The sequence below is a fragment of the Xenopus laevis genome, chromosome 7L, assembly GCF_017654675.1.
Source record: "Xenopus laevis strain J_2021 chromosome 7L, Xenopus_laevis_v10.1, whole genome shotgun sequence".
NCBI lineage: Eukaryota > Metazoa > Chordata > Amphibia > Anura > Pipidae > Xenopus > Xenopus laevis.
Window position 1 is genome coordinate 4,169,798 of NC_054383.1, and position 27,530 is coordinate 4,197,327.

Genomic DNA, 27,530 nt, shown 5'->3' on the forward strand with positions numbered 1-27,530 from the left:
ATATATATCAGTACCCACCTCTTACCTCTATGAACCTCTATGAACCCCCATATATATCAGTACCCACCTCTTACCTCTATGAACCCCCATATATTTCAGTACCCACCTCTTACCTCTATGAACCCCTATATATTTCAGTACCCACCTCTTACCTCTATGAACCCCCATATATATCAGTACCCACCTCTTACCTCTATGAACCCCCATATATATCAGCACCCACTTCTTACCTCTATGAACCCCCCTATATATCAGCACCTACATGCTACAATCATACCCCCTTCTCCTTATCAGCTCCCAGTAAATACTTTCCCTCTGTGTGTCCCACACCCTCAGGTAACCCAACAGTAAGGTGCTTGAGCCTTAAATCATCTGCTCCCTTGCACCCGACTGCTCATGACCAGCCTTGGACTCCACAGACAGTGATGTGCTGGCAGACAAGAGGTTAATTGATAAGGATCTGATGTGACGTAAGGGAGGATCAGTGTAAGAGGGGGCTCAGTGTAACCCTCCCCTCCTGACTCTCCTCTCTGCTCCGACTGGTCTCTCTCTCCCTCTGTGAGTCTGGAAGCAGCACCGAGAGGATCCCGCTCTCCCATCTGCAGCACCCACCTGCACCCAACTCTCCAACAGCTGCAGCTCCAGGAACAGGTGAGTTTGACCATTCACTAAATCTGCTGCACCCCAGCCCCCCCCCACAACTCTCTGCATGACACCCATAGTCCTACCCACCCTGCATATTGCCACTTGTCCTAATTTGTCATTAATTAACACATCCCTTTCAATTCCATTATAGAGATAACGAGAGATTCGTTTGTATTTAGTTCATTACTTGAATTGTAATTTGGTTTCATTAAGGGGAAAAAAGATTCTCCAAGATCCGTGACACAAGGAATTAAATTGGTTCAACTGGAGAAATGTTGCACTTTGTTATCATCAGATTTTATTCCAATTTTCCATGTTATCTAAATATTTTATATTTGTATATATTTGTATTTGTCTACAAAACCAGAACTTGAGATAAAGTGTTAGAATCCCACCGACGCACAAACCCCATGCGGCTACTGATCTAATTTGTATTAAACTGCACAACATCCATAATATCGGCATCTCTAACTCACACGTTTTCTCTAGATAATTCAGCGTAAGTGCCCGAGACTGCGGAACAGTCCCTCTATAAACTGAACTTTAATTCTCAGCAGCTCTTACATTTGCTTATTAAAGCATTATATTTTATATGTCCTTTCTGTGATCAGCTTCTGGGAGTGTGACTGTGGGATAGCAGCTATAGTAGGGAGAGATGGTGCCTATAGTAACAGTGGGATAATAGTCTCTGGGAAGGGAGTGTGACTGTGGGATAGCAGGTATAGTAGGGAGAGATGGTGCCTATAGTAACAGTGGATAATAGTCTCTGGGAAGGGAGTGTGACTGTGGGATAGCAGGTATAGTAGGGAGAGATGGTGCCTATAGTAACAGTGGATAATAGTCTCTGGGAAGGGAGCGTGACTGTGGGATAACAGGTATAGTAGGGAGAGATGGTGCCTATAGTAACAGTGGATAATAGTCTCTGGGAAGGGAGTGTGACTGTGGGATAGCAGGTATAGTAGGGAGAGATGGTGTCTATAGTAACAGTGGATAATAGTCTCTGGGAAGGGAGTGTGACTGTGGGATAGCAGGTATAGTAGGGAGAGATGGTGTCTATAGTAACAGTGGATAATAGTCTCTGGGAAGGGAGTGTGACTGTGGGATAGCAGGTATAGTAGGGAGAGATGGTGTCTATAGTAACAGTGGATAATAGTCTCTGGGAAGGGAGTGTGACTGTGGGATAACAGGTATAGTAGGGAGAGATGGTGCCTATAGTAACAGTGGATAATAGTCTCGGAAGGGAGTGTGACTGTGGGATAGCAGGTATAGTAGGGAGAGATGGTGCCTATAGTAACAGTGGATAATAGTCTCTGGGAAGGGAGTGTGACTGTGGGATAGCAGGTATAGTACAGAGAGATGGTGTCTATAGTAACAGTGGATAATAGTCTCTGGGAAGGGAGTGTGGCTGTGGGATAGCAGGTATAGTAGGGAGAGATGGTGTCTATAGTAACAGTGGATAATAGTCTCTGGGAAGGGAGTGTGACTGTGGATAGCAGGTATAGTAGGGAGAGATGGTGCCTATAGTAACAGTGGGATAATAGTCTCTGGGAAGGGAGTGTGACTGTGGGATAGCAGGTATAGTAGGGAGAGATGGTGCCTATAGTAACAGTGGATAATAGTCTCTGGGAAGGGAGTGTGACTGTGGGATAGCAGGTATAGTAGGGAGAGATGTGTCTATAGTAACAGTGGATAATAGTCTCTGGGAAGGGAGTGTGACTGTGGGATAGCAGGTATAGTAGGGAGAGATGGTGCCTATAGTAACAGTGGATAATAGTCTCTGGGAAGGGAGTGTGACTGTGGGATAGCAGGTATAGTAGGGAGAGATGGTGTCTATAGTAACAGTGGATAATAGTCTCTCAGAAGGGAGTGTGCACATTTCAGTGGTTTCTGATGGATTTTATTTCTCTTTAGAGCTTTGCAGAAGTGGCTCCTGATCGTGACCATGTCTATGACGGAATTTACTCTTCTCCGGTGGCTCCGTGAGGGCAGACAATCCCGTAAATTAATACTACTGATTGTTTTTATAGCCTTGTTATTGGACAACATGCTACTCACTGTAGTAGGTAAGTGCATACATGGGATTATTTTGATTGGCCGAGAATTCCTTATATATAAACTGCTCATTCCTTATATATAAATTGATCATCCCTGGGTACATCAGCCGGGGGAACATCGATTCCACTGTGTTTGTTTTGGAGACAATTATTTTGTTTGCCGCATATGAAATCAATGTGGGAATGGATGAGTAAGTAGGTGTATCTGAAGTTCCTGCCTTTATTAATCGCTGCTCCTGGGTTATTAGAAAGAGAGATGTCCACATGATATAACGACAAAAGGGGGGAAAGCGTTGGCGTTGCAGTTGGTCATGAATAATTAACTGTATATATCGGAGACACATATTTATGATACAACAATACAATAAAGGTTTCCAGCTCCCCATTCTATAAGTCTGAGTTTTGCTAAATGAATTAAGGGGCCGAGGAAGATGATACTTTAAATTTAAATAGATACAAATGACAGTGTATCCGGGATGTAAATCCCACGGTACCATAAATACCCGGCATGGGAATGATTCACTACTGGGATTCATGTGGTTTTTCCAGCTCATTACTTGGAATCATTTTGGGGGGGGGTTATGTTGCCTGATTCAGCCCAAGATAAGGAATAAAAACAGAGGAACATGTTAAATCAAAAAAAAATCCACAGTTTTATTGTCTTTTTATTGAGCAATTTCCTAAAACGTGTGATATTTATCAATGATCCTATAAGTAACACACAGGGGTATTAAAATTGTCCCACTTATTTAATAGTGCTTACATAATGAAATTGCCATGTGTAAATTTCGGTTAATCGCATAGTCTTTATGTACAGGTGTAGGATCCGTTATCTGGAAACCCATTATCCGAATTACAGAAAGGCCGTCTCCCATAGACTCCATTTTATCCAAATAATCCAAATTTTAAAAAATGTTTCCCTTTTTCTGTGTAATAATAAAACAGTCGCTTGTACTTGATCCCAACTAAGATATAATTAATCCTTATTGGAAGCAAAACCAGCCTATTGGGTTTATTTAATGTTTATATGATTTTCTAGTAGACTTAAGGTATGAAGATCCAAATTACGGAAAGATCAGTTAACCGAAAACCCCCGGTCCCGAGCATTCTGGATAACAGGTCCTATACCTGTATCTGAACTATGGACTTTTGTGTATTTCCTTCTGGCTGTCACTGCTCTTGGGATGTGATATAAAAGAACCGACAGACTAAAGAAGGTGTTCGGACAAAAGCAAAAATTATTTTTTACTTTGATGACAGTGCCCGTTAAATTAGAATTTTATTATGCCAAAGTCCTGCTGTAAAACGACCCCCAAGTGATATGTATTATACATGATATTAGTCAGGGAGCGGAGAACTTGCTTCAGGGGAAATGACAAATGCAACTGCTTCTCAGCCAGGAACCGAGGTGTAAAAGGTTAGAAAGTCAGGAGACGTAGAATAGTGGGAAGAAAGGCAAAATCAGACCAAGGAAAAATGTTACATTTATGATTTATTTTAATGCCGATACTGTACAAAGTCAAATCTGCATGACGATAAAGCAACACAAAGCCATACAACGTGGCCCCATATCTTGTCTGTTCTTATGAATGACTTTACAGGGGCCGGCTACATTTAAAAATTATTTTTGTATTTCTACATATTTCTACATAGAATCCATCATAACATGCCAGGGCATACCATGAATAAATACAGTGTCAATTCCATGTATAATACCCCAGAACACACAGCAGATAAATACAGTGCCAATTCCATGTATAATACCCCAGAACACACAACAGATAAATACAGGGCCAATTTCATGTATAATACCCCAGAACACACAGCAGGATAAATACAGTGCCAATTCCATGTATAATACCCCAGAACACACAGCAGATGAATACTGTGAAAATTCCATGTTTAATACCCCAAAACACAGCAGGATAAATACAGAGCCAATTCCATGTATAATACCCCAGAACACACAGCAGATGAATACTGTGAAAATTCCATGTTTAATACCCCAAAACACAGCAGGATAAATACAGAGCCAATTCCATGTATAATACCCCAGAACCCACAGCAGATAAATACAGTGTCAATTCCATGTATAATACCCCAGAACACACAGCAGATAAATACAGGGCCAATTCCATGTATAATACCCCAGAACACACAGCAGATAAATACAGAGCCAATTCCATGTATAATACCCCAGAACACACAGCAGATAAATACAGAGCCAATTCCATGTATAATACCCCAGAACCCACAGCAGGATAAATACAGGGCCAATTTCATGTATAATACCCCAGAACACACAACAGATAAATACAGGGCCAATTCCATGTATAATACCCCAAAACACACAGCAGAATAAATACAGGACCAATTCCATGTATAATACCCCAGAACACACAGTAGGATAAATACAGGGCCAATTCCATGTATAATACCCCAGAACACACAGTAGGATAAATACAGTGCCAATTCCATGTATAATACCCCAGAACCCACAGCAGATAAATACAGTGCCAATTCCATGTATAATACCCCAGAACACACAGCAGATAAATACAGGGCCAATTCCATGTATAATACCCCAGAACACACAGCAGATAAATACAGGACCAATTCCATGTATAATACCCCAGAACACACAGTAGGATAAATACAGGGCCAATTCCATGTATAATACCCCAGAACACACAGTAGGATAAATACAGTGCCAATTCCATGTATAATACCCCAGAACCCACAGCAGATAAATACAGTGCCAATTCCATGTATAATACCCCAGAACACACAGCAGATAAATACAGGGCCAATTCCATGTATAATACCCCAGAACACACAGCAGATAAATACAGGACCAATTCCATGTATAATACCCCAGAACACACAGTAGGATAAATACAGTGCCAATTCCATGTATAATACCCCAGAACACACAGCAGGATAAATACAGTGCCAATTCCATGTATAATACCCCAGAACACACAGTAGGATAAATACAGGGCCAATTCCATGTATAATACCCCAGAACACACAGCAGGATAAATACAGTGCCAATTCCATGTATAATACCCCAGAACACACAGCAGATAAATACAGGGCCAATTCCATGTATAATACCCCAGAACACACAGCAGATAAATACAGTGCCAATTCCATGTACAATACCCCAGAACACACAGCAGATAAATACAGTGCCAATTCCATGTATAATACCCCAGAACACACAGCAGATAAATACAGTGCCAATTCCATGTATAATACCCCAGAACACACAGCAGGATAAATACAGTGCCAATTCCATGTATAATACCCCAGAACACACAGTAGGATAAATACAGTGCCAATTCCATGTATAATACCCCAGAACACACAGCAGATAAATACAGTGCCAATTCCATGTATAATACCCCAGAACACACAGCAGATAAATACAGTGCCAATTCATTGTATAATACCCCAGAACACACAGCAGATAAATACAGGGCCAATTCAATGCATAAAAGCCCAAGTTTCTTGGTAGTTTAATATATATTTCTTTCTCAGAATGCAGGGCAGGATTACCATGTATAATACCTCCTTTCTGTTGTAGAATAATTGAAGGTGTTATTTATGGGGTCTTAAAAGTATTAAATCCACTTATGATTAGGGTAACATTTGTTGGTATAAATACATATAATTTTGCACAGAACTACATTTGTATATTTTATACACAGTGAAGTAAGGGCAGTTTCTAAAATCAGTTGCTATATGAACTATTACAAATGAGAGTCATAGGTAAAGGGTAAATTTACCTAAAAATGTATTGTGTAAGTCAATGGCTTTCTAGGTTTTGTTTACTGAGAAACTGGAAGAGTAAGTTACGGTGTGATACCTCCCAACTGTCTCGTTTTTAGAGGGACAGTCTGTCTTATGACAGCTCAACCTGCAGCCCCTCGTTTGTACTGGAAAGTCTGGATTTTCTCTGCACCGAACAGCCAGAAAAAGAAACAATGTTTCTAACTTAATTGGCTTTTGGCAGAGACCCCCCCCAACAACAGCCACAGCTGCAGATGAGATACTTTTGTAACAATTTTGAGATAAACAAATAAGTAATTGTAACAATATAAGATAACAGGTCCCTTGGGAGAAGTTAGACTCACAGCTTAAAGGGCAATTTACCTTCATTAGCAAAACTGTAAAAAAAACACAGAAATATGTTCAAACTTTCATAACCTGCCAAATTTTGTAAAATTAACATGGTAATTAGGGGGGTGTGGCCACAAAAATGGGGCAGCAACTTTTTTGTCCCTCTTTTTATTTCCAAAATGTTGGGAGGTGTGATGTTAGAATACAAATCTGACTTTGTGCGGCTGCTTCCCGGTCAGGGAGAAGTGTAGTTCAGCGTTGTACTTTTCTCAGGATCCACTGACCTACATTAGAGGGCGCCGTTTCATTAGTGTGTGTCAGAACAATCATTCACTAAACAATCATTCTGTTAATATTCTGCATTTTCCTACCCATGACGTTGTGGGTCCCATCCTGCGTCGCTCCTTCTCTCAACACTTCACATTCACGTGGGAGCTGCCAAATGTTCAGTGAAAGGATCCTGTCCTGTGAATGAGATGATTTTGTTTGCAGAGGGCGGGGGAGGTACCTGAGAGAGTTTAAGACTTTAAAGGGATACTGTTATTGGAAAACCCATCAGTTAATAGTGCTGCTCCAGCAGAATTCTGCACTGAAAACTGTTTTTCAAAAGAGCAAACAGTTTTTTTTTATATTTAATTTTGAAATCTGACATGGGGCTAGACATATCGACAGTTCCCAGGTGCCCCCAGGCATGTGACTTGTGCTCTGATAAACTTTAATCACTCTTTACTGCTGTACTGCAAGTTGGAGTGATATCACTCCTCCCTTTCCCCCCCAGCAGCCAAACAACAGAACAATGGGAAGGTAACCAGATAGCAGCTCCCTAACACAAGATAACAGCTGCCTGGTAGATCTAAGAACAGCACTCAATAGTAAAATCCAGGTCCCACTGAGACACATTCAGTTACATTAAGTAGGAGAAACAACAGCCTGCCAGAAAGCAGTTCCATCCTAAAGTGCAGGCTCTTTCTGAAATCACATGACCAGGCAAAATGAGCTGAGATGCACCTACACACCAATATTACAACTAAATACACTTGCTGGTTCAGGAATGAAATTTTATATTGTACAGTGAATTATTTGCAGTGTAATTTAGAAATAAAAACTACAGCATAAAAATCATGACGGAATCCCTTGAACATCTGTTGGCCGTGACCCAAATATAGATATAAATGGAACGGGGAGAAAATGATGAGACCCCCAGTTTACCCATTACTGATCGGGAGTTGGAGGTGCAGGGAGTTAGTCAAGAAGTGGGTGGGGTCATTGGTGCAATGAAACAGAGTTGGATTTATACCATTTACAGCCTTATAATACACAAGAGCCATGAATATCTTGTAAATTATATCCTTGTAAATGGTGAGTTCTGATGTCATCAGTTATAAACGGTGAGTTCTGATGTCATTTCTGTCACGACTCACTGAAATTTGTGTATTATAATAAATAAAGTACCCCCGGTTGCAAAATATGAGGATATTAGAAGTTACCTCGGAGTTCCATGACCTGTATAATAACTTACTTTTATATGGTCATGAAGCGCCTCAGTAACTGATAATATCCTTATAATTTACAAGAGGGGGCACTTTATTGACTATATAATAAAACATCCTCTGCCTATTCCTGTATTCAGCTCATAAATACAAAATAAAACAAAGGTGCAGAGGCTGCAATATGTTGTTATTTAGCCAAAAAGACAATGCGGCTGTAGAAATACTGATTATTATTCGCCTGATAAAGAGTCGGGTGTGAGAATTGGCACTTTGCACTTAATTGCAGGAAGATGGTGCCGGGGAACCTCATAGGGAGACTTTCTTCCATTTTTTCTCCCATTTCTTTGTGCCCCGAGGCCGTTACATCTGGTGGATCAGTCAGAGCGGCTGCGTGTGAGACTCCACGTATGTCCCATTAGTGACACAATGTATTACACTCTTTGCCTTCTCTAAACCAATCACATCACATGCAATTAATATTAGTATTAGCAGCAGCCATGCGCCGTGCAGAGACTTGGATTAAGGCAGATGCATGATGGGTAGTTGCTATGAGCATGAGGTAGTGTGTGTGTCCATAGCTAGGGTGTGATTGGATACGTAAGTGGGCAGAGGTGTTGTACAGTTGTATTGTGCATATTTACCATGATCATGTAAGTTGCTCAAAGGGGTTTTTCATCTTTAAATTAACTTTTAGTATGTTATAGAACGGCTAACTCTAAACAGCTTTTCAATTGGTCTTCATTTTTTATAGTTTTTGAATTATTTGCCTCCTTCTTCTGACCAGGTAGGACTGGCCCAGTGGGAAACCGGGAAAAAACCTGGTGGTCCCCGCTGGGCCAGACCCCCTCTCACGATCTCATGGCCCTACAAAAAGATTAAAACCATTTTGGCGCCACGCATTGCTTTCCCGCAGGCACAGCGTTGCAGTAGGGGGTCCGGAGGGGGGCCCTGGACAGCGGTCCTGGTGGGCCCTGGGCCCCCCAGTCCGACCCTGCTTCTAACTCTTTCCAGCTTTAAATGGGAGTCAGTGGGAGTCACTGACCCCAGCTCTGTAAGGCTACAAATGTATTGTTATTGCTACTTTTTATTTCTCATCTTTCTATTCAGGCCTCTCCTATTCATATTCCAGTCTCTTATTCAAATCAATGCATGGTTGCTAGGGGAATTTGGACCCTAGCAACCAGATGGCTGAAATCACAAACTGGAGAGCTGCTGAATAAAAAGCTAAATAAGTCACAAACCACAAATAATAAAAAATGAAAACCAATTGTAAATTGTCTCAGAATATCCCTCTCTACATCCTACTAATAGTTCATTTAAAGGTGAACAAATATATATATATATAAAATGGTAAGTCCTTCTATAAGTCACTGGCGCTCGGTTATAAAGCCACTTGGGCACTTTGGCCGTTGTGCAGATATTGCCCGGCTAGGGGAAATGGAGGAAAGTTTTAACAGGGAACTTTAAATGCTGAGGAGGTCGGTGCCAATGGTTCTGCCTGGAATGGGGAAGGATTTGCAGCTTTATAACAAGGTTTGTATCAATTTCCAGCTCAGAATGAATAAGCGTCAGTGAGTGGCCCCCGAGCATTTCTGTCTCCTGCACATTCTGTCTTTTCATTTACATTCATTTACTTCATCAGTACAATGGTGTAGCGCGAGCTGTGAGTGCGGATGAGACTTAGAAAGCTCTTTATATAGAGGAAAAAATTACATAAATTAGGAATGTTTAACCTGCATCCCTCTACTTGAACTTCAACTCCCAGAGTTCCCTAAGGGAACATTATCCCTTATAATACATGAGTGATACTCAGAGTTCCTTGTATAACTCAGCCTGCAGCCTTGTGTCTTTATTTGGTCACAGAACAACTCCTCAGTGACTTCTAATATCCTTATCATTTACAGTAGGGGGTACATTATCCCTTATAATACATGAGTGATACTCAGAGTTCCCTGTATAACTCAGCCTGCAGCCTTGTGCCTTTATATGGTCACAGAACAACCACTCAGTGACTTCTAATATCCTTATCATTTACAGTAGGGGGTACATTATCCCTTATAATACATGAGTGATACTCAGAGTTCCCTGTATAACTCAGCCTGCAGCCTTGTGCCTTTATATGGTCACAGAACAACCCCTCAGTGACTTCTAATATCCTTATCATTTACAGTAGGGGGTACATTATCCCTTATAATACATGAGTGATACTCAGAGTTCCCTGTATAACTCAGCCTGCAGCCTTGTGCCTTTATATGGTCACAGAACAACCCCTCAGTGACTTCTAATATCCTTATCATTTACAGTAGGGGGTACATTATCCCTTATAATACATGAGTGATACTCAGAGTTCCCTGTATAACTCAGCCTGCAGCCTTGTGCCTTTATATGGTCACAGAACAACCCCTCAGTGACTTCTAATATCCTTATCATTTACAGTAGGGGGTACATTATCCCTTATAATACAGGAGTGATACTCAGAGTTCCCTGTATAACTCAGCCTGCAGCCTTGTGCCTTTATATGGTCACAGAACAACCCCTCAGTGACTTCTAATATCCTTATCATTTACAGTAGGGGGTACATTATCCCTTATAATACATGAGTGATACTCAGAGTTCCCTGTATAAGCCGTGTGCCTATGATGGTTATTATACAGGGTGCACATGAGTCCATTGTAACTGTGTAATATTTACTTTCCTTTTATCCCGCAGTTCCCATAATCCCCAGTTATCTTTACTCAATGACACATGAATCAAACAACACACACGATGGATCGATTCCCCCCGCAGCTCCCAGTGGGTTTCACAGCATCTTCTCCTACTATGACAACACTACAGTGATCACCACAAACTTCACGAGTAGCGACCAACTGCAACAGTCGGCTCTGACCCCAACGACGTCTCCGAGCCTCGCTACCCCCCCTGCGTCCGCCGATTGCCCCAAGGCAGATTCCAGTTTACTCAATGAAAATGTCAAAGTTGGTTTATTGTTTGCGTCAAAGGCGACGGTGCAGCTGCTGACCAACCCATTCATAGGACCCATGACTAACAGGTACGTGGATACAGCCGCCATCACTTCTATAGGTGTCATCAGCCTCTCATTAACGGGAAGGAGCAGTTTCATTGTCTCTAAATATATCATTTCACTCTCCATAACGACTTCTCATGTCCCCATATTATTCCCTGTAGAATCAGAGTCATGATTATATCAACAGAATTCTACAGCTGTGACATTGTTTATGAACATAAGGATCCCGCTTGTGACGTCACTCATGAATATAATGTATAACTGCTTTAAATATATAAGGACATTAGGGAAGAAAATATAAAGGCAATTATTTAGTGACACCTTGATACGCTGTAAGGATTGCTATACCCCCCCTGCACTAAAATAAATATTATTATCTTTATTTAACAGCTCATGGCATGATCTGACAGTCAAAGTCACAGTTGTGACGTCACTCAAGTATTATATAGAATTATAAAGTTATACGATATTATAAGGAATTTTGAATCTTACGCCTGCTCAGTTCCCAGTCCTGCTGATAAGATATGAGGCTTATATAAGCAGGGACACGGGAGTGGATGAGTTTTAGGGGGGTGAAATGAATTGGGGTGCTGGTGGTGAGATTTGCCAATATAAGAAGTCACCCTAGAATGTATGATATCATATACATTTCAAAATGGGGTGTCCCTAGGCTTGTGTCTATTTGCACCCCCAAATTCACTCCCCTGCTCACTTCCAGTTTCCCCCTCACCCAATTGCTGACACTCCCTGCCCAGCTTTATACACAATCGGCAGTACTGGGACTGGGCAGGTGAGAGATTCATGTCAAAATGTCCGGCCTTTATTGTCCCCAGTACTGAACTGGTGGGCGAGAGAGAGTCCCCCTCGGGTGCCATGTTGCCCCTACAATCCATTGCCCTAGGCCTGGGCCTGCAGAGAGATGTACTTTGTCTCCATCAGAGAAGTCTAAGGACAACTCACTCTCAGATACAGAAATGCTTTATTATCTTCTGCTGCTGGAAAGGTCCAAGACAACCCCATGAGGCTGCCAATCCATGACGTGACGGGTCTCCATCTCCAGTCTGAAATTCCGTCTGGGTTTATCAGTGAGATCCAAATATTCCCAGTGCCGGAAATCAACTTTAATTTGTCTCCAGTGACTTCTTTATGAAGCAGAACCTAAATAAGAATTGGGGGAGGTATCGGATCTCCTGCTTGAAAAGCTCTTACATACCATCTCCAAAAAGATTCGAAGGCTTTACATGCCCCTTTAAGATCCCCTGGAATTAGGGATGCACTGAATCCAGGAGTCGGTTCGGGATTCAGCCTTTATAGCAGGATTCGGATTCGGTCGAATCCTTCTGCCCGGCCGAACCGAATCCAAATCCTAATTTGAATATGCAAATGAGATGGGGATGGAAATCGTGAGACTTTTTGTCACAAAACAAGGAAGTAAAAAATGTTTTTCCCTTCCCAGAGCTAATTTGCATATGCAAATTAGGATTCGGATTCGGGTTAGTATTCGGCCGAATCTTTGGCGAAGGATTCGGGGTTCGGCCAAATCCAAAAAGTGTATTCAGTGCATCCCTATCTGGAATCCTTGAGAGATCATGCTGGTTGCTTTTAGAGAAGAATCCGCTCTATAACTACCCCTAAGCACTAGGGAACCCCTAACCCGAGGGTATCTGTTAATAAAGATGGGAACCCAATTGGCCAAATTCCCCAAGCATCAACCCAAAGAGCCATCCAATCACGCGTTGTCCTGAGCTACAACAATCCTCCTGTTATTGATACTGGGGCTACTTGAAGATCTTCCACTTCCTGGAGGGAAACAATGTATCCTGACAATAGGGTTCCAGCTCCCCCAAATAACAAGAAGGCACTTCACATAGAGGAACACATAGTAATGATATTTCACTACATTCTCTTTTGAATTAATAGGAAACATCTTCAATTGCCTGCCTTTTAGTCAAGTGCATGTAAAGCGGTGAATACTTAAGGAGTTATTTACTAAAATCCGAAAATATTTCATATTTTATTAAAAAACCACGACCAAACTCCCATGATTGATTTGGCCTTATTTATTACTTACATAACCTGAATTAATCGGAAAAACTTGATAAAATCGAGTGAAACCCAGAATCACACAAATTTTATGGCTTTGTCCTATAATAGCTAAATTTTTTTAATGTTTTTGCCCGAAAACCTCGAAAAAGTTGGATTTTTCGGTGATACCCCCTGAAGACCCCAATAACCTCAATTTGAGATAGGTGCTTCACCCATTGACTTATACAGGACCTCGACAGGTCTGAGATGACGGATTCGGGATTTTCGCAGAGTCCTAGTATAATAAATCTTGAAAAATTCAAGGTTTATTTTCAACGAAAAATACAAGTTTTTGCCCCAAAAAGTGCGACCAGATGAAATTGAGTTTAGTAAATTACATACAGCCGATTATGTATCAACCTACATCCAGTGGGATCCAGACGCCAAAGACAATACTTGTAACACTGGGTTGACCGTAGCCTCTCGTATCTACATTGGAAGTATTATTTATGTCTTAAAGCAACATAGCCCTTTTTTAAATGACATCACCTTTTGGGGCTCTATATAGCGGCAGGTGGGATGGAGATGAAAAGAATAGAGTTTTAAGAGTTAGAGGAAATTTACTGAAGCCTCACCCAGGCCAGATATATCACCCTGATCCCATCTTGGTGATGAAATGATTAAATGAGTGAGCTGGAGACAGGGCAACATATATGTGAGTTATAGTTCTGCAGCAGCTCGTGCCATGGTTTCTCCACTCTCCTCACACTGATATTCTGTATATTTCCGTACAGGATTGGATACCAGATCCCGATGTTTGCAGGATTCTGCATTATGTTTGTCTCGACAATCAGTAAGTATCCCGGGCCCTACTTCTGCTCATGAGTCGCTGCTGTGCAGTGTTTTATTGGGATTTGGTCAGATCACTCCCAAAATCAGAATGTTCACAGATGAAGACTGAAGTCAGCAGATTTTGAGATTTGACTCCACCGATGTATTAGCCAGAGAATCAGGGTAGCCTGTCTATTATAAGGACAGATAATACTAGAGATGCACTGAATCCTCTATTTTGGATTCGGCCAAACCCGAATCCTTCGCGAAAGATTCAGCCGAATACCGAACCAAATCCTAAGTTGCACATGCAAATTAGGGGTGGGAAGGGGAAAACATTTTTTACTTCCTTGTCATGTGATTTCCCTCTCAACCCCTAATTTGCATATGCAAATTAGGATTTGATTCAGCCGGCAGAAAGATTCTGTCGAATCTGAATCCTGCTGAAAAAGGCCGAATCCCGAACCGAAACCTGTATTCGGTGCATCCCTAAAATTATTTGCCTTCTTCCTCTTAATAGGGGTCACTGACCCCATCTAAAAAACAAATATATAGCGATGGGCAAATTTGCGCTGTTCCGCTTTGCCAAAAAATTTGTGAATTTCCCTCGAAATTCGCAAAATGGTGAAAAATTCACAAAACGGCGCCGGCGTCTCGTTTTTTACTAATTTTTTTGAAGAATTTTCGTGCCCATTTCGTGAATTTATTCGCCGGTGGCAAATCGCAAATAAATTCGCCCATCACTACAAATATATTGTTATTGTTACTTCTTATTCCTCATCTTTCTATTCAGGCCTCTCCTATTCATATTCCAGTCTCTTATTCAAATCAATGCCTGGTTGCTAGGGGAATTTGGAGTAAGAAGAATTTCACTGGCACACAGGAATTGCGATAGCAGCGCTAGTGTTCATGCTAGTGTTGCTCCTCAACCCTTTTACTTCTGAATGTTGCTCTATATCATACTAACAGTTAATTTAAAGGTAAACAGCCACCTTTAAAGGGAAGCTGAACTCAAAAAATTATTGTTTTGCCTAATAAAAAATCATAATTATAGACAACTTTGCTATATACATTTATTACAATTTTTCTATGGTGTTTTTTTTTTTTGTATATGTATTGCTAAAGTAGTGTTTGTCTGCCCCGTTCTATTTTCTGCACTGGTGGTTCAGACTGTTGATACAATGTAAGACAAGGCAGCTGATTAACAGACCTCTATTTGCTGGGGAACTAAGACTTTTGCAACATTGTTTAAAAAGTAACAAACAAGCAGGAGTTAAGCAAAGGCTGATTTCAATAGCAAACAACTTCAAAAACATTGACAATATTAAATAAATGTCTATTGGAAAGTTGCTTAAAATGACAAATTTTTTATTTTGGAGTAACTTGCCCTTTAAACTGACCTTGAGTGCTTTACAAGCTGAGTTTATTCTGGCTTTGGATGAATGCATCTAATTGTTCTATATATATATATATATATAAATATACTGTATATAACACAAGATCAATGGGATTCTATATCTGTATATTTCAGTGTTTGCTTTCTCCGGGACTTACACTTTGCTGTTCATAGCGAGATCCCTGCAAGGAATCGGCTCGTCCTGTTCATCAGTGGCAGGTGGGACTTAATGATTGTTAATTACTGACCCATTATAGGATCAGAGGTTCCTTTATATACAAACCCTTTATATATCCCTCTGTATAACCCCCACAACTGGCCGTAGTTATTTACTGTTTATATTTAAAGTCAGATTCATTTTGTAATAAATGACAGTTTATATATCAGTTCAATATTTACTGACATATTTATAAAGGTCAGGCTGGTGGACACAGTCGGCTTTATCTGTTTGCCAAATTAGTGTATCAGGTGTAGGGATTAGGGGCAGTCGACTGCAGCAGGAGGGGAGATTTGCTTTCTAAGCCCAATGTACATACAGCACCCACCTCTCTCTCTCTCTCTCTCTCTCTCTCTCTCTCCACCCTCCCACCCGTCTCTGCACCTCTCTCTCTCTTTCTCTCTCTCTCTCTCTCTCTCTCTCTCTCTCTCTCTCTCTCTCTATCTCTCTCTCTCTCTCTCTGCACCCTCCCACCCGTCTCTGCACCTCTCTCTCTCTCTCTCTCTCTCTCTCTGCACCCTCTCACCTGTCTCTGCACCCACCTCTCTCTCTCTCTCTCTCTGCACCCTCTCACCTGTCTCTGCACCCACCTCTCTCTCTCTCTCTCTCTCTCTCTCTCTCTCTCTTTCTCTCTGCACCCTCCCACCCATCTCTGCACCTCTCTCTCTCTCTCTCTCTCTATCTCTCTCTCTCTCTCTCTGCACTCTCCCACCCGTCTCTGCACCTCTCTCTCTCTCTCTCTCTCTGCACCCTCTCACCTGTCTCTGCACCCACCTTTCTCTCTCTCTCTCTCTGTCTCTGCAGGTATGGGCATGCTGGCCAGCGTATACACGGACGATGAAGAGCGGGGTAATGCCATGGGCGTCGCTTTGGGAGGACTGGCTATGGGCGTGCTAGGTTAGTTTGGTACTCAAATAATTACCATGTATTTTTCTTTTTCATTATTCCGAAAAACCTGCAAAAGATATAAACAGTTCTTAGTGATCATCATATTTAATCACTGCTTTAATAATGTCACACGTCTCCTATAAAAAAAAACAATATACCTCCAACTTAAAAGAATACAGAAATAAGAAATCACCTTGACAGTCACTAACCTGTATAAAGTAATTCAGCCTTGTGCCTTTATATGGTCACAGAACAACCCCTCAGTGACTTCTAATATCCTTATCATTTACAGTAGGGGGTACATTATCCCTTATAATACATGAGTGATACTCATAGTTCCCTGTATAACTCAGCCTGCAGCCTTGTGTCTTTATATGGTCACAGAACAACCCCTCAGTGACTTCTAATATCCTTATCATTTACAGTAGGGGGTACATTATCCCTTATAATACATGAGTGATACTCAGAGTTCCCTGTATAACTCAGCCTGCAGCCTTGTGTCTTTATATGGTCACAGAACAGTGACTTCTAATATCCTTATCATTTACAGTAGGGGGTACATTATCCCTTATAATACATGAGTGATACTCAGAGTTCCCTGTATAACTCAGCCTGCAGCCTTGTGTCTTTATATGGTCACAGAACAGTGACTTCTAATATCCTTATCATTTACAGTAGGGGGTACATTATCCCTTATAATACATGAGTGATACTCAGAGTTCCCTGTATAACTCAGCCTGCAGCCTTGTGTCTTTATATGGTCACAGAACAACCCCTCAGTGACTTCTAATATCCTTATCATTTACAGTAGGGGGTACATTATCCCTTATAATACATGAGTGATACTCAGAGTTCCCTATCTATTGATATTTCCAACATTTTAGTAATAGAATGCCGTTCAGAAACTCTACGTAACATTGTATTCATTTAAACAAACTAACAATCGCTCTCTTTACCCCACAGTCGGCCCCCCGTTTGGAAGCATTCTGTATGAGTTTGTGGGGAAAACGGCTCCATTCATTGTTCTGGCTGTGCTGGTTTTATTTGATGGAGGTCAGTCTTGGGAACTTTTCCTACTTATCATGAAATGAAATCCCCTAAATTCCCTGTGTTTAGTCGTATCTGCTGAGTGAGGTGCAGCAGTGTATTGGGGTGCACAGACATTGCTGAGTGTAGTTGGCAGCTGGGCTGACATACTCAGTGTAGAGGCTGGAGGAGTATATATATATATATATATATATATATATATATATATATATATATATATATATATATATATATATATATATATATGGAATAAGCTGATATCTATCTATACATCAGGCCTCATATCACTATTTCTTCCTTTCCCAGCTCTGCAGCTGTTTGTCCTGCAGCCTTCTCGGGTACAGCCAGAGGTAAGTACTTGCTCTCTGTTACTGGGTTGGGGTTCATTCAAACTGCTTGGATCATTGACTGAAATAATCCTCCCTCTTCCCAATTCTTTGCTTTTGCAGAGTCAGACGGGAACCCCTCTCTTAACCTTAATTAGGGACCCCTACATCCTCATTGCAGCAGGTAAGATCACACTTATCCTTCATAACACGGGGCCTGAGGCTGAAAACAAGGCAACAATACAGAGATCCCAGCAGTCGGGATACAGACGGAGAAACCATAGAAAGAAATGAATAATAAGATAACTTAGATACAAAATAAGGGCCTTAAAGGGGTTGTTCCCCTTTAAATTAACTGTTAGTATGATGTAGAGAGGGATATTCTGATACAATTTTCAATTGGTTTTCATTTTTTATCATTCTTGGTTTTTGACTTATTTAGCTTTTTATTCAGCAGCTCTCCAGTTTGCAATTTCAGCCATTGGGTTGCTAGGGCTCAAATTCCCCTAGCAACCATGCACTGATTTGAATAAGAGACTGGAATATGAATAGGAGAGGCCTGAATAGAAAGATGAGGAATAAAAAGTAACAATAACAATACATTTGTAGCCTTACAGAGCATTTGTTTTTTAGATGGGGTCAGTGACCCCCATTTGAAAACTGGAAAGAGTCAGAAGAAGAAGAAGGCAAATCATTCAAAAACTATAAAAAATTAATGAAGACCAAATGACAAGTTGATTAGAATTGGCTATTGTATAACATAAGAAGGGGGTTGAATTTATCTCATAATTTAAATACAAAGCTTGACCAAACTCCCATCCCCAAATCTGCCTCATTTATAAATTAATAACTAGAATAAATGGGATCTGGAAAAAAATCCAATAAAATTGAGCGAAAACTCTTGTTGGGTTTTTGCCCAAAAATATCGGATTATCGGGCTAAACCCAGTGCAAACCACGATAATTTCCAATTGGGATAGGGACATCTCCCATTGACTTATACATAACCTCTACAGGTCTGAGATGGAGGGTTTTCAGATACAGACTTTTCGGGGTATAATAAATCTCCTAAGAAATCAAGGTTTTTTTCCAAGAAAAATATGCATTTTTGCCCCAAAAATAAATTTGTGATTTAGTAAATAACCCCCTAAATGTTACAGTAAAGATGAGCCGTCCCTTTAAACTAAGATGTTCCATATTGCGCCATTTGCTGGGAAATGAGTTGGGAATTGCTCTGCAGAGTAGTCGATATTTTAGGTGACAAGAGCCCATTTGTTTCACTGTGAATCCCGATCCAAAATCACTAGACTTTCAGAGTGTCCACCCCCTGAGTGGGACCCCTGGACTGAACCATAGAGCCCCCGACTCCCTATACTGTGGCTCCCTATAGAAGAAAAACAGCAACACGTCTGCGCTGATCTAAATGAACATAAATATTGGGGATCTGTAAGTCCTGTTACTATTTATTCTTTATTTTAGGATCCATCTGTTTCGCAAACATGGCCATCGCCATGCTAGAGCCGGCTCTACCCATCTGGATGATGGAGACTATGTGCTCCCGAAAATGGCAGCTGGGTAAGAAACGCCTTCTTTCTAACTGCCACTTGCACTGTACCTTGTCTACTGCACAGAATTGTATGTTTATCCCAACCAAGGCTTCTAAACTCTGCTGAAGACAAGAAAATGACCTAAAATAAATATCTATCAGTTTATTCTGCCCAGTAATGAGTGAGGTCACAATTGCAAAGAAATAGTGGACTTCTGCCAATAATGAAGTCCCGTCGTGTCCTAAATGAACTCAATCTGTACTACACACAAATAGATTTGCTGACAGACAGGAATATACAATGGGCACAATATTTACAGACACTAAGGGGGTTATTTACTAAATTCCGAATGCAAAAATGAAGAAAAATAGTGATTTTTTTTTTTTTTTTTTTATAAAATCAGACTTTTAAAAAAATCACGAATTTTTTTGGAATTTATTAAACCATCAGAAACTCCAGCATCTCAGACCTGTTGAGGTTGCATAGAAGTCAATGGAGAAATCCCAACGATTTTTTGATGTGCGCTGGGTTTCGTGCAACATCGGGTTGTCGGGTGAAAATTCCGAAAAAATTGTGAAAATTGGATGAAAATTCCGAAAAAAAGCAGATTTTGGGGAAAATTTTATAATAAATAAGCGTAAAAAACCCATGCGGATTTAATCGAAATTTGTAGCAGAAAATATTGAGATAAATTTGGACTTTGATAAATAACCCCCTTGGTCTCCAATAAGACAAACAATGTGAGTAGTAACCGTAGTAACCTTGTCTTACTTATGCCAACCAGGCTTCTATAGATACCTTCTATAGATAATAATAATTAATTATGTGTCGTATGGAAGCCTGATTACCATAACTAATGACTATCATGGGATGGTTGCCATAGTTACTGTTGACCTATCTCTTATACGACTGAGGCGACCAGAGCTTTGCTCTTGATCCTGTTACTGGAAACTAAAATGAAAATGTCATTATTGTCTTTTCAAAAGCCCCTCTATATGCCCAGCATTATACTGATTATTTATTTCTGGTAGTGGCCAGTAGCCATGGCTAGCATCTAAACGACGATTTCCTCTTCATTGAAAGCATGAAGTTCCGCATTGCTCATATTGTTCCATATCCTTCTCTGACCCAACACTGAGCAGCATTAGAGTCATGGAGAGACGAGCTCCAGCCCTGAGGGCATTCACCAAAGTGCCAATTAAACTGTCCTGATGCTTTACAGGATCTATTATTAATAGTATATGTGTGTGTGTGACACTAAGTGACAAGAGGGACAAGGCCGATGATATGTCACATGCCATTTATTCTGCCTTGGGTGGGAAAAAAGACTATATATATATATATATATAAATCTCATGAATACACAACAGGGTTTCAGACAGTTTATTTATTATTGTTGGTTTGAGCTTAGATTGCCTTATCCATTGTCATAAAGGTTAAAGGGGGTGTTCACCTTTAAATGAACTGTTAGTATGATGCAGAGAGGGATATTCTGAGACAATTTGCAAGTGGTTTTCATTTTTTATTATTTTGACTTATTTAGCTTTTTATTCAGCAGCTCTCCAGTTTGCAATTTCCACAATTTGGTTTGCTAGGGTCTAAATTGTCCTAGCAACCATGGCTTGATAAGAATAAGAGACTGAATTGTGAGTAGGAGAGGCCTGAATAGAAAAATGTGTAATAAAAGGCAGCAATAACAATATATTTGTATTTTTTTAGATCTCCATTTGAAAGCTGGAAGACGAAGGCAAATAATTAAAAAAAAAGTATAAAAATAAATAAATAATGAAGACCAATTGAAAAGTTGCTTCAATTTGGCCATTCTATAACATACTAGAAAATAACTTAAAGGCGAACCACCCCCTTTAAACCATAAGGCAGGTATAGACTCTATGGGGTATATTTATCAAAGAGTGAAATTAATAGTGAAGTTCCGCCACTAGAGTGAAATTCCGCCACTCTCCATTCATTTCTATGGGATTTTTATAGGCGTATTTATCAAAGGGTGAACTTTCACTTTCACCCATTGATAAATACGCCTTTCAAAATCCCATAGAAATGAATTGAGAGCTGCGAAATTTCACTCTAGTGGCGGAACTTCACTCTTTGATAAATTTACCCCTATAGTTATAGATACAGAATTCATTTGTCTTTGGTAAATTCGTTGTTTATAGATGAATTGTCTGGAAGAATAAAAACAGGGGTTTGGGGAAGGGAAAAAAAAGGGGCAGTAAGACAAAGGGCAATGGCTGACACATATACTGGACAAGAAGGATGAAGAAGTAGAATGGGGGGATAACATAAAAGAAAAAGGGAAAAGCCAGAAAAAAAAGACATAAGGGGTAAACTAAAACAAATAGCAAGTAGATCTCCTATGAGTTCTGTCTGATCAGAGAACAAGTAACATTTGTGAATCCAAACGAATCTCCTCCACTGCCCACAAAGAGCAGATGAGTGAAGAGATTGAAGGGCAAGTAGAGATAAGAATCAGTCTTTTCTCTAATCATTCCTTCTTATATAAAGGCACCTGCGGGATGGAGCTCCAGATAAGTCAGCCAGCGGATATTAAACCTGGACTAATATCTCTTCTCATTATTTCTGCACTGATATTGTCCCCTGAGCTGATAAACACAATGTCTATTCATTACACAGGTGTCGCTTTCCTCCCGGCCAGTATCTCTTATCTCCTCGGAACCAATATCTTTGGGCCCCTCGCTCACAAGATGGGAAGGTACAAGTCTTTATTGCTTTTACACATCTCATTTATATCCGAGTCTGGGGGGATCGGAGCAATGGGCTGTCGCATATTTGTGGCACAATAACATTCTACTTGTGACTGCCGTTGCTTTTTCATTTGTTGGAACAACAAAACCTTGTGAAGTTGTATCTTTCAGTCCATTTATATCTGTATATTCCACTTTCCTTGGCAGGTGGCTTTGTGCGTTCATTGGAATGATTATGGTGGGAATCAGCATTATATGTGTGAGTATACACAGTGCACAATATGGAAAACATTCAATTATCTATTGGCGGATCCATTAGGACTTGACTTTACTAGATTATAAAGAGTGTATTTCATGAGTTGGATGAAAGAGATTCTCCATAGACATGAGTTCATTTTCAATATTGAAGGATAAATGTATGAATTCTTAGGAAATTCTCTTTGTCTACAAGACCCAGTTATGAAAAGACAATTAGAGCTTGATTTAGTAAGGTTTGAGTTGTGTTTTCCACGAAACATTTTTGGGTTAAAAAAAACTAGAATTTTTCGAGATTTATTATACCCAGAATCTGGAAATACCTTATATCTGAAAATACTCCATCTATAACCTGTCGAGGTCTTGTAGAAGTCAATGGCACAGGTCCCTTGAACCATTTGAAGATGTTTGTAGCCTTCATGATGTTTCAGTTTTTTTCAGAGTGTTTTGCCCGAAAACTAGAATCAGTTATAAATATTTGCTTTAGACTTTACTAGATAGTGTATTTCATGAGTTGGATGAAAGAGATTCTCCATAGACATGAGTTCATTTTCAATATTGAAGGATAAAGGTCCCTTGAACCATTTGAAGATGTTTGTAGCCTTCATGATGTTTCAGTTTTTTTCAGAGTGTTTTGCCCGAAAACTAGAATCAGTCAAGCCACTTAAGTTTTTCCCAGCGGAACATTTGATTACTTCGAGTGTTTGGGTTTTGGAACTCAAACTTGCAGAATCAAGTTTTTTCCATTCAAGTTTTTTCTTAAATAAGGAACCGTTAGAATTCTGAGCTCATTAAAGGCATAAAAAACTCTTACATTCGACCTTTGATAAATAACCCCCTTAAACTGCCTGTCAATCCTTGAACAGGAACCGTCTGATACTTTGCCATTTGGAGCATTTTCTAGCGTGAAAAGCACCAGTTCCAAAACAGATTCCCAGTCAAGGGAAGGTGGCATGAGGTTGGCTTTGGGTAAATTTTAATCGGAAATACCCCAGGTGTGCCAACAACTTAAAACTCAATCAACCTCCCTATCCACAAAGAGAAACTCAGACAAATATAAAGCCCAAATTAAGGGAAGCACTGAATCCAGGATTCGGTTTGGGATTCGGCCAAGATTCAGCCTTTTTCAGCAGGATTTGGACAAGTCCGTCTGCCCGGCGAATCCGAATCTGAATTTGCATATGCAAATTAGGGGAAGGGAGGGAAATTTTATGACTTTTTGTCACAAAACAAGAAAGTAAAAAATGTTTTCCCCTTCCCACCCCTAATTTGCATATGCAAATTAGTATTCAGATTCGGTTCGGTATTTGGCCAAATCTTTCGCGAATGATTCTGGGGTTCGGCCAAATCCAAAATAGTGGATTCGGTGCATCCATACCCAAATTCAAAAAGAAACAAAAATAGTAGCAGAAGATAGAACACAAGGAAAGAGTAAAAGAACAAGGGACAATGGAACAAAAAATAGCAAAACAAAAATACAGCCAAAAAGAGAAGCACGGGAGAGATAGACGGAGTGTAAAGGACAGACGTAAGAAAGTAGGAGAATAAAAATAAAGGTAAATATGGTAAAACTGGCGAAGCAAAAACAGATAAAGAGAATTAAGATGAACAAGCAGGAGAACACTTAGACACATATGTAAAGACAATTGATATTTATTTAAATTGAGATATCCACTTTTTGGAAATTCTTTTTTTTTTTTTTTTCTCTTTCTCTTTTTTGCTTCTCCTTTTTCATTTATTACATAAGAGACACAAACTGGGGGTAGGACGGCTGAAATGGGCTACCAATATCTCTCGAAGAATATGTGGGATTTAAATGGGGGGTGAAAAGCCCATATATACTTAGTAGCTTTAAAAGAGAGAGGCTCTTTATAAAGAAATAATGCTAAAAATAGGGATAGAATATGGAAAATTGTCAGAGTATAGAGATGAGGGAGAGGAGAGGTTAAGCACACTGAAAGGGAGAATAAGGCCGGAAACGAATATATATACGTAGCCCACTAATGGACATCAAATGAGACTTGTTGTTGTTTCTGTGATGTTTATATTTGTCTTTGTATTTTGTTGTATTTTTCTTCTTTTAATGTGTTTTTCTTGATTGTATTCTTTTTTATCTGGAAAAAAGGAAAAATTTCTTAATAAATTATAAGTAAAAAAAAAACAAGCAGGAGAACAGAGGGACAAAGAAAATAACAAGAGGACACAGGGGAAATTAGAAGTGGAAACCAGGAAACAAACTGATAGCAAGAAACAGAAACAAAGAGGCAAATGAAACAATGGAACACAACAAAAAATAAAAAACAAACATCATATTTGTTTCCCATATTCTCTATGCAATAAATACGTCCAGGTTATTGGCTTTGTTCATTTTTTCTCACCTTTAAAATTCCTTATTTCGTTGCTCAGGTTCCTTTTGCCAGAAATATCTACGGCTTAATAGCACCAAACTTTGGAGTTGGATTTGCCATTGGTAAGTCTTGCTTTCCTTAGACAGAAGCAACTCATGGGGTAATACCGACGGGCTTGGGGTATGATGCAGTTTTAAGGATAAACGCTTTTATTATACAAATTGTTCCATGTTTAAGGTAAAATATTCCTTTAATGGGTAAAAATGGTTTCCCCCTATAGGATAAACCTAAAGGCTGATTGTTATGAGCTCTGGGAAGAGTTAGGGGCAACCTATGTTCAACCACAAAGACTAGGGAATCTTGAACTCTGAAATCTGAAATCTTGAAATCTGGTTATAGTCTTCTTTCACCAAGCAGAAAATCCAATTTACATGGTTAAGTGGATAGATTACGTGTTCTAGCAGAGTTAGAAATCGGACTTGTTATTCTTTCCGTGCAGGTATGGTGGACTCTTCTATGATGCCAATCATGGGTTATTTGGTGGATCTCCGGCACGTGTCGGTGTATGGAAGTGTTTACGCTATCGCTGACGTGGCCTTTTGTATGGGCTTTGCATTTGGTAAGGACTTTGGTTCCAGACTAGATTTACCTTAGGGTTCCACAGTGTTCTAGTGGAATAGATTAAGCATTTTAGTTGCTATTGCTAAGGCTTTTTCTTAAGATACAGGACTTGGCCAATGCAATAAGATGTTCACAGTATATAAATATGTCTTCACATTGCCCACAACTAATCAGAAGAACAGGTTCCCCCGAGTTAAACCAACAGCCACTTGTGAGCTAACTGTCGCTTTTCTGAATTCTTCTTTCACTGGCATCCGTAGGTCCGTCAGCTGGAGGCGCCATAGCGAAATCCATCGGCTTCCCCTGGTTAATGACCATTATCGGAGTGGTGGATATTTTATTTGCTCCTTTGTGCTTGTTCCTACGGAGCCCGCCAGCCAGAGAAGAAAAAATGGTAAGAAATAAATCTAAAATTCAGATTTCTAGAAAAGGGAAGTAGTAAATTTTGGGTTTCAGAATAAGGCAGATCTTTAGAATGGGTGAATACTGTACTGTCTATGGGAAGGGATGTGGTAGCTCCTATTCACATGGAAACATTTTTTGCCTCATTAAACACACGTCTCTTAACGTTGTCTCTCTACGTGCAGCTTTGTGTCGGAGTCGGTTATCTTGAAAGACAGTTGACTGTAATACATTGTCTGTGTATTGCATGCTATGCACATTATCATTTTTGTTTCCTTCAGGCAATCCTGATGGATCACAAATGCCCTGTCAAAACCAAAATGTACACTCAGAACAGTGGTCAGCCCTACTACACCGGAGAGGAGGAGGAGTCAGAAAGTGACGAATAATGGGTTCTGTGCCCTACATCGCTGGTTGTACCAATGCACATTGTTTTTTTCCACCACGCAAAGACAGAACGTTACTTACCGATCTCATCCATCTCACAATGACAGTAAATGAACCAAAGGATTCTGTTCCCTCTCGCTTTACTGCAGCTTTTTATGTTTGTGTGCCCAGTGGCAGAATAAAATAGACGATGATGAGAACAAGGGCAGAGAACTTGCTAAAAATGGCCCTAAACCCCAACCTTCAATTATAATTATTACACACTGAATGATCTCATGCGCTACATCATGGAGGTCCAAATGGTGGTCCAGTAACCTACATGCCATGAGGGTTATAGTCCAACAAAAACCATAGAGCCACAGCTTACATAGACTTCCTCTACATATACAATAAATAACAGTTTTATTCCTGTTCCCAATAGTGTATTAAGATTTTTGTAAGGGAATGTGTATTTCGGCATCAGGAGCAGTACTGTAATCAGTATAGGAGCCTATAGTAGAGTATCAAACAGTTTGCTCATAGCCTGTACAGATCCCATAACACCATGCGACAATAGCAACTTCATGGCACTACATTGAGCTGGGAAAGTAAAGGTGATAGTAGCATTTTAAAGGGATACTGTCATGGGAATTTTTTTTTCAAAATGAATCAGTTAATAATGCTGCTCCAGCAGAATTCTGCACTGAAATCCATTTCTCAAAAGAGCAAACAGATTTTTTTATATTCAATTTTGAAATCCGACATGGGCTAGACATATTGTCAATTTCCCAGCTGCCCCAAGTCATGTGACTTGTGCTCTGATAAACTTCAGTCACTCTTTACTGCTGTACTGCAAGTTGGAGTGATATCACCCCCTCCCTTTTTCCCCCCAGCAGCCAAACAACAGAACAATGGGAAGGTAACCAGATAGCAGCTCCCTAACACAAGATAACAGCTGCCTGGTAGATCTAAGAACAACACTTAATAGTAAAAACCCATGTCCCACTGAGACACATTCAGTTACATTGAGAAGGAAAAACAGCAGCCTGCCAGAAAGCATTTCTCTCCTGAAGTGCAGGCACACGTCACATGACTTGGGGCAGCTGGGAAATTGACAAAATGTCTAGCCCCATGTCAGATTTTAAAATTAAATTAAAAAAAAAATCTGTTTGCTCTTTTGAGAAATGGATTTCAGTGCAG

At 40.1% G+C, this 27,530-nt stretch overlaps 1 protein-coding gene across 1 annotated transcript; it reads left to right on the plus strand.

Annotated features, from left to right (window-relative positions):
• Positions 1–536: 536 nt before the first annotated feature.
• LOC108696020 (synaptic vesicular amine transporter) lies at positions 537–27,015 on the plus strand. Its single transcript, XM_018224999.2, has 16 exons — positions 537–651; positions 2,557–2,708; positions 11,024–11,363; positions 14,159–14,217; positions 15,727–15,810; positions 16,613–16,705; positions 17,660–17,749; positions 18,050–18,093; positions 18,193–18,253; positions 19,548–19,643; positions 22,268–22,346; positions 22,546–22,597; positions 25,000–25,063; positions 25,441–25,560; positions 25,823–25,956; positions 26,246–27,015. Exons 2-16 carry the CDS (start codon positions 2,588–2,590, stop codon positions 26,351–26,353), a joined length of 1,545 nt encoding a protein of 514 aa, XP_018080488.1. The 5' UTR covers positions 537–651; positions 2,557–2,587; the 3' UTR covers positions 26,354–27,015.
• The last annotated feature ends 515 nt before the right edge of the window (positions 27,016–27,530 follow it).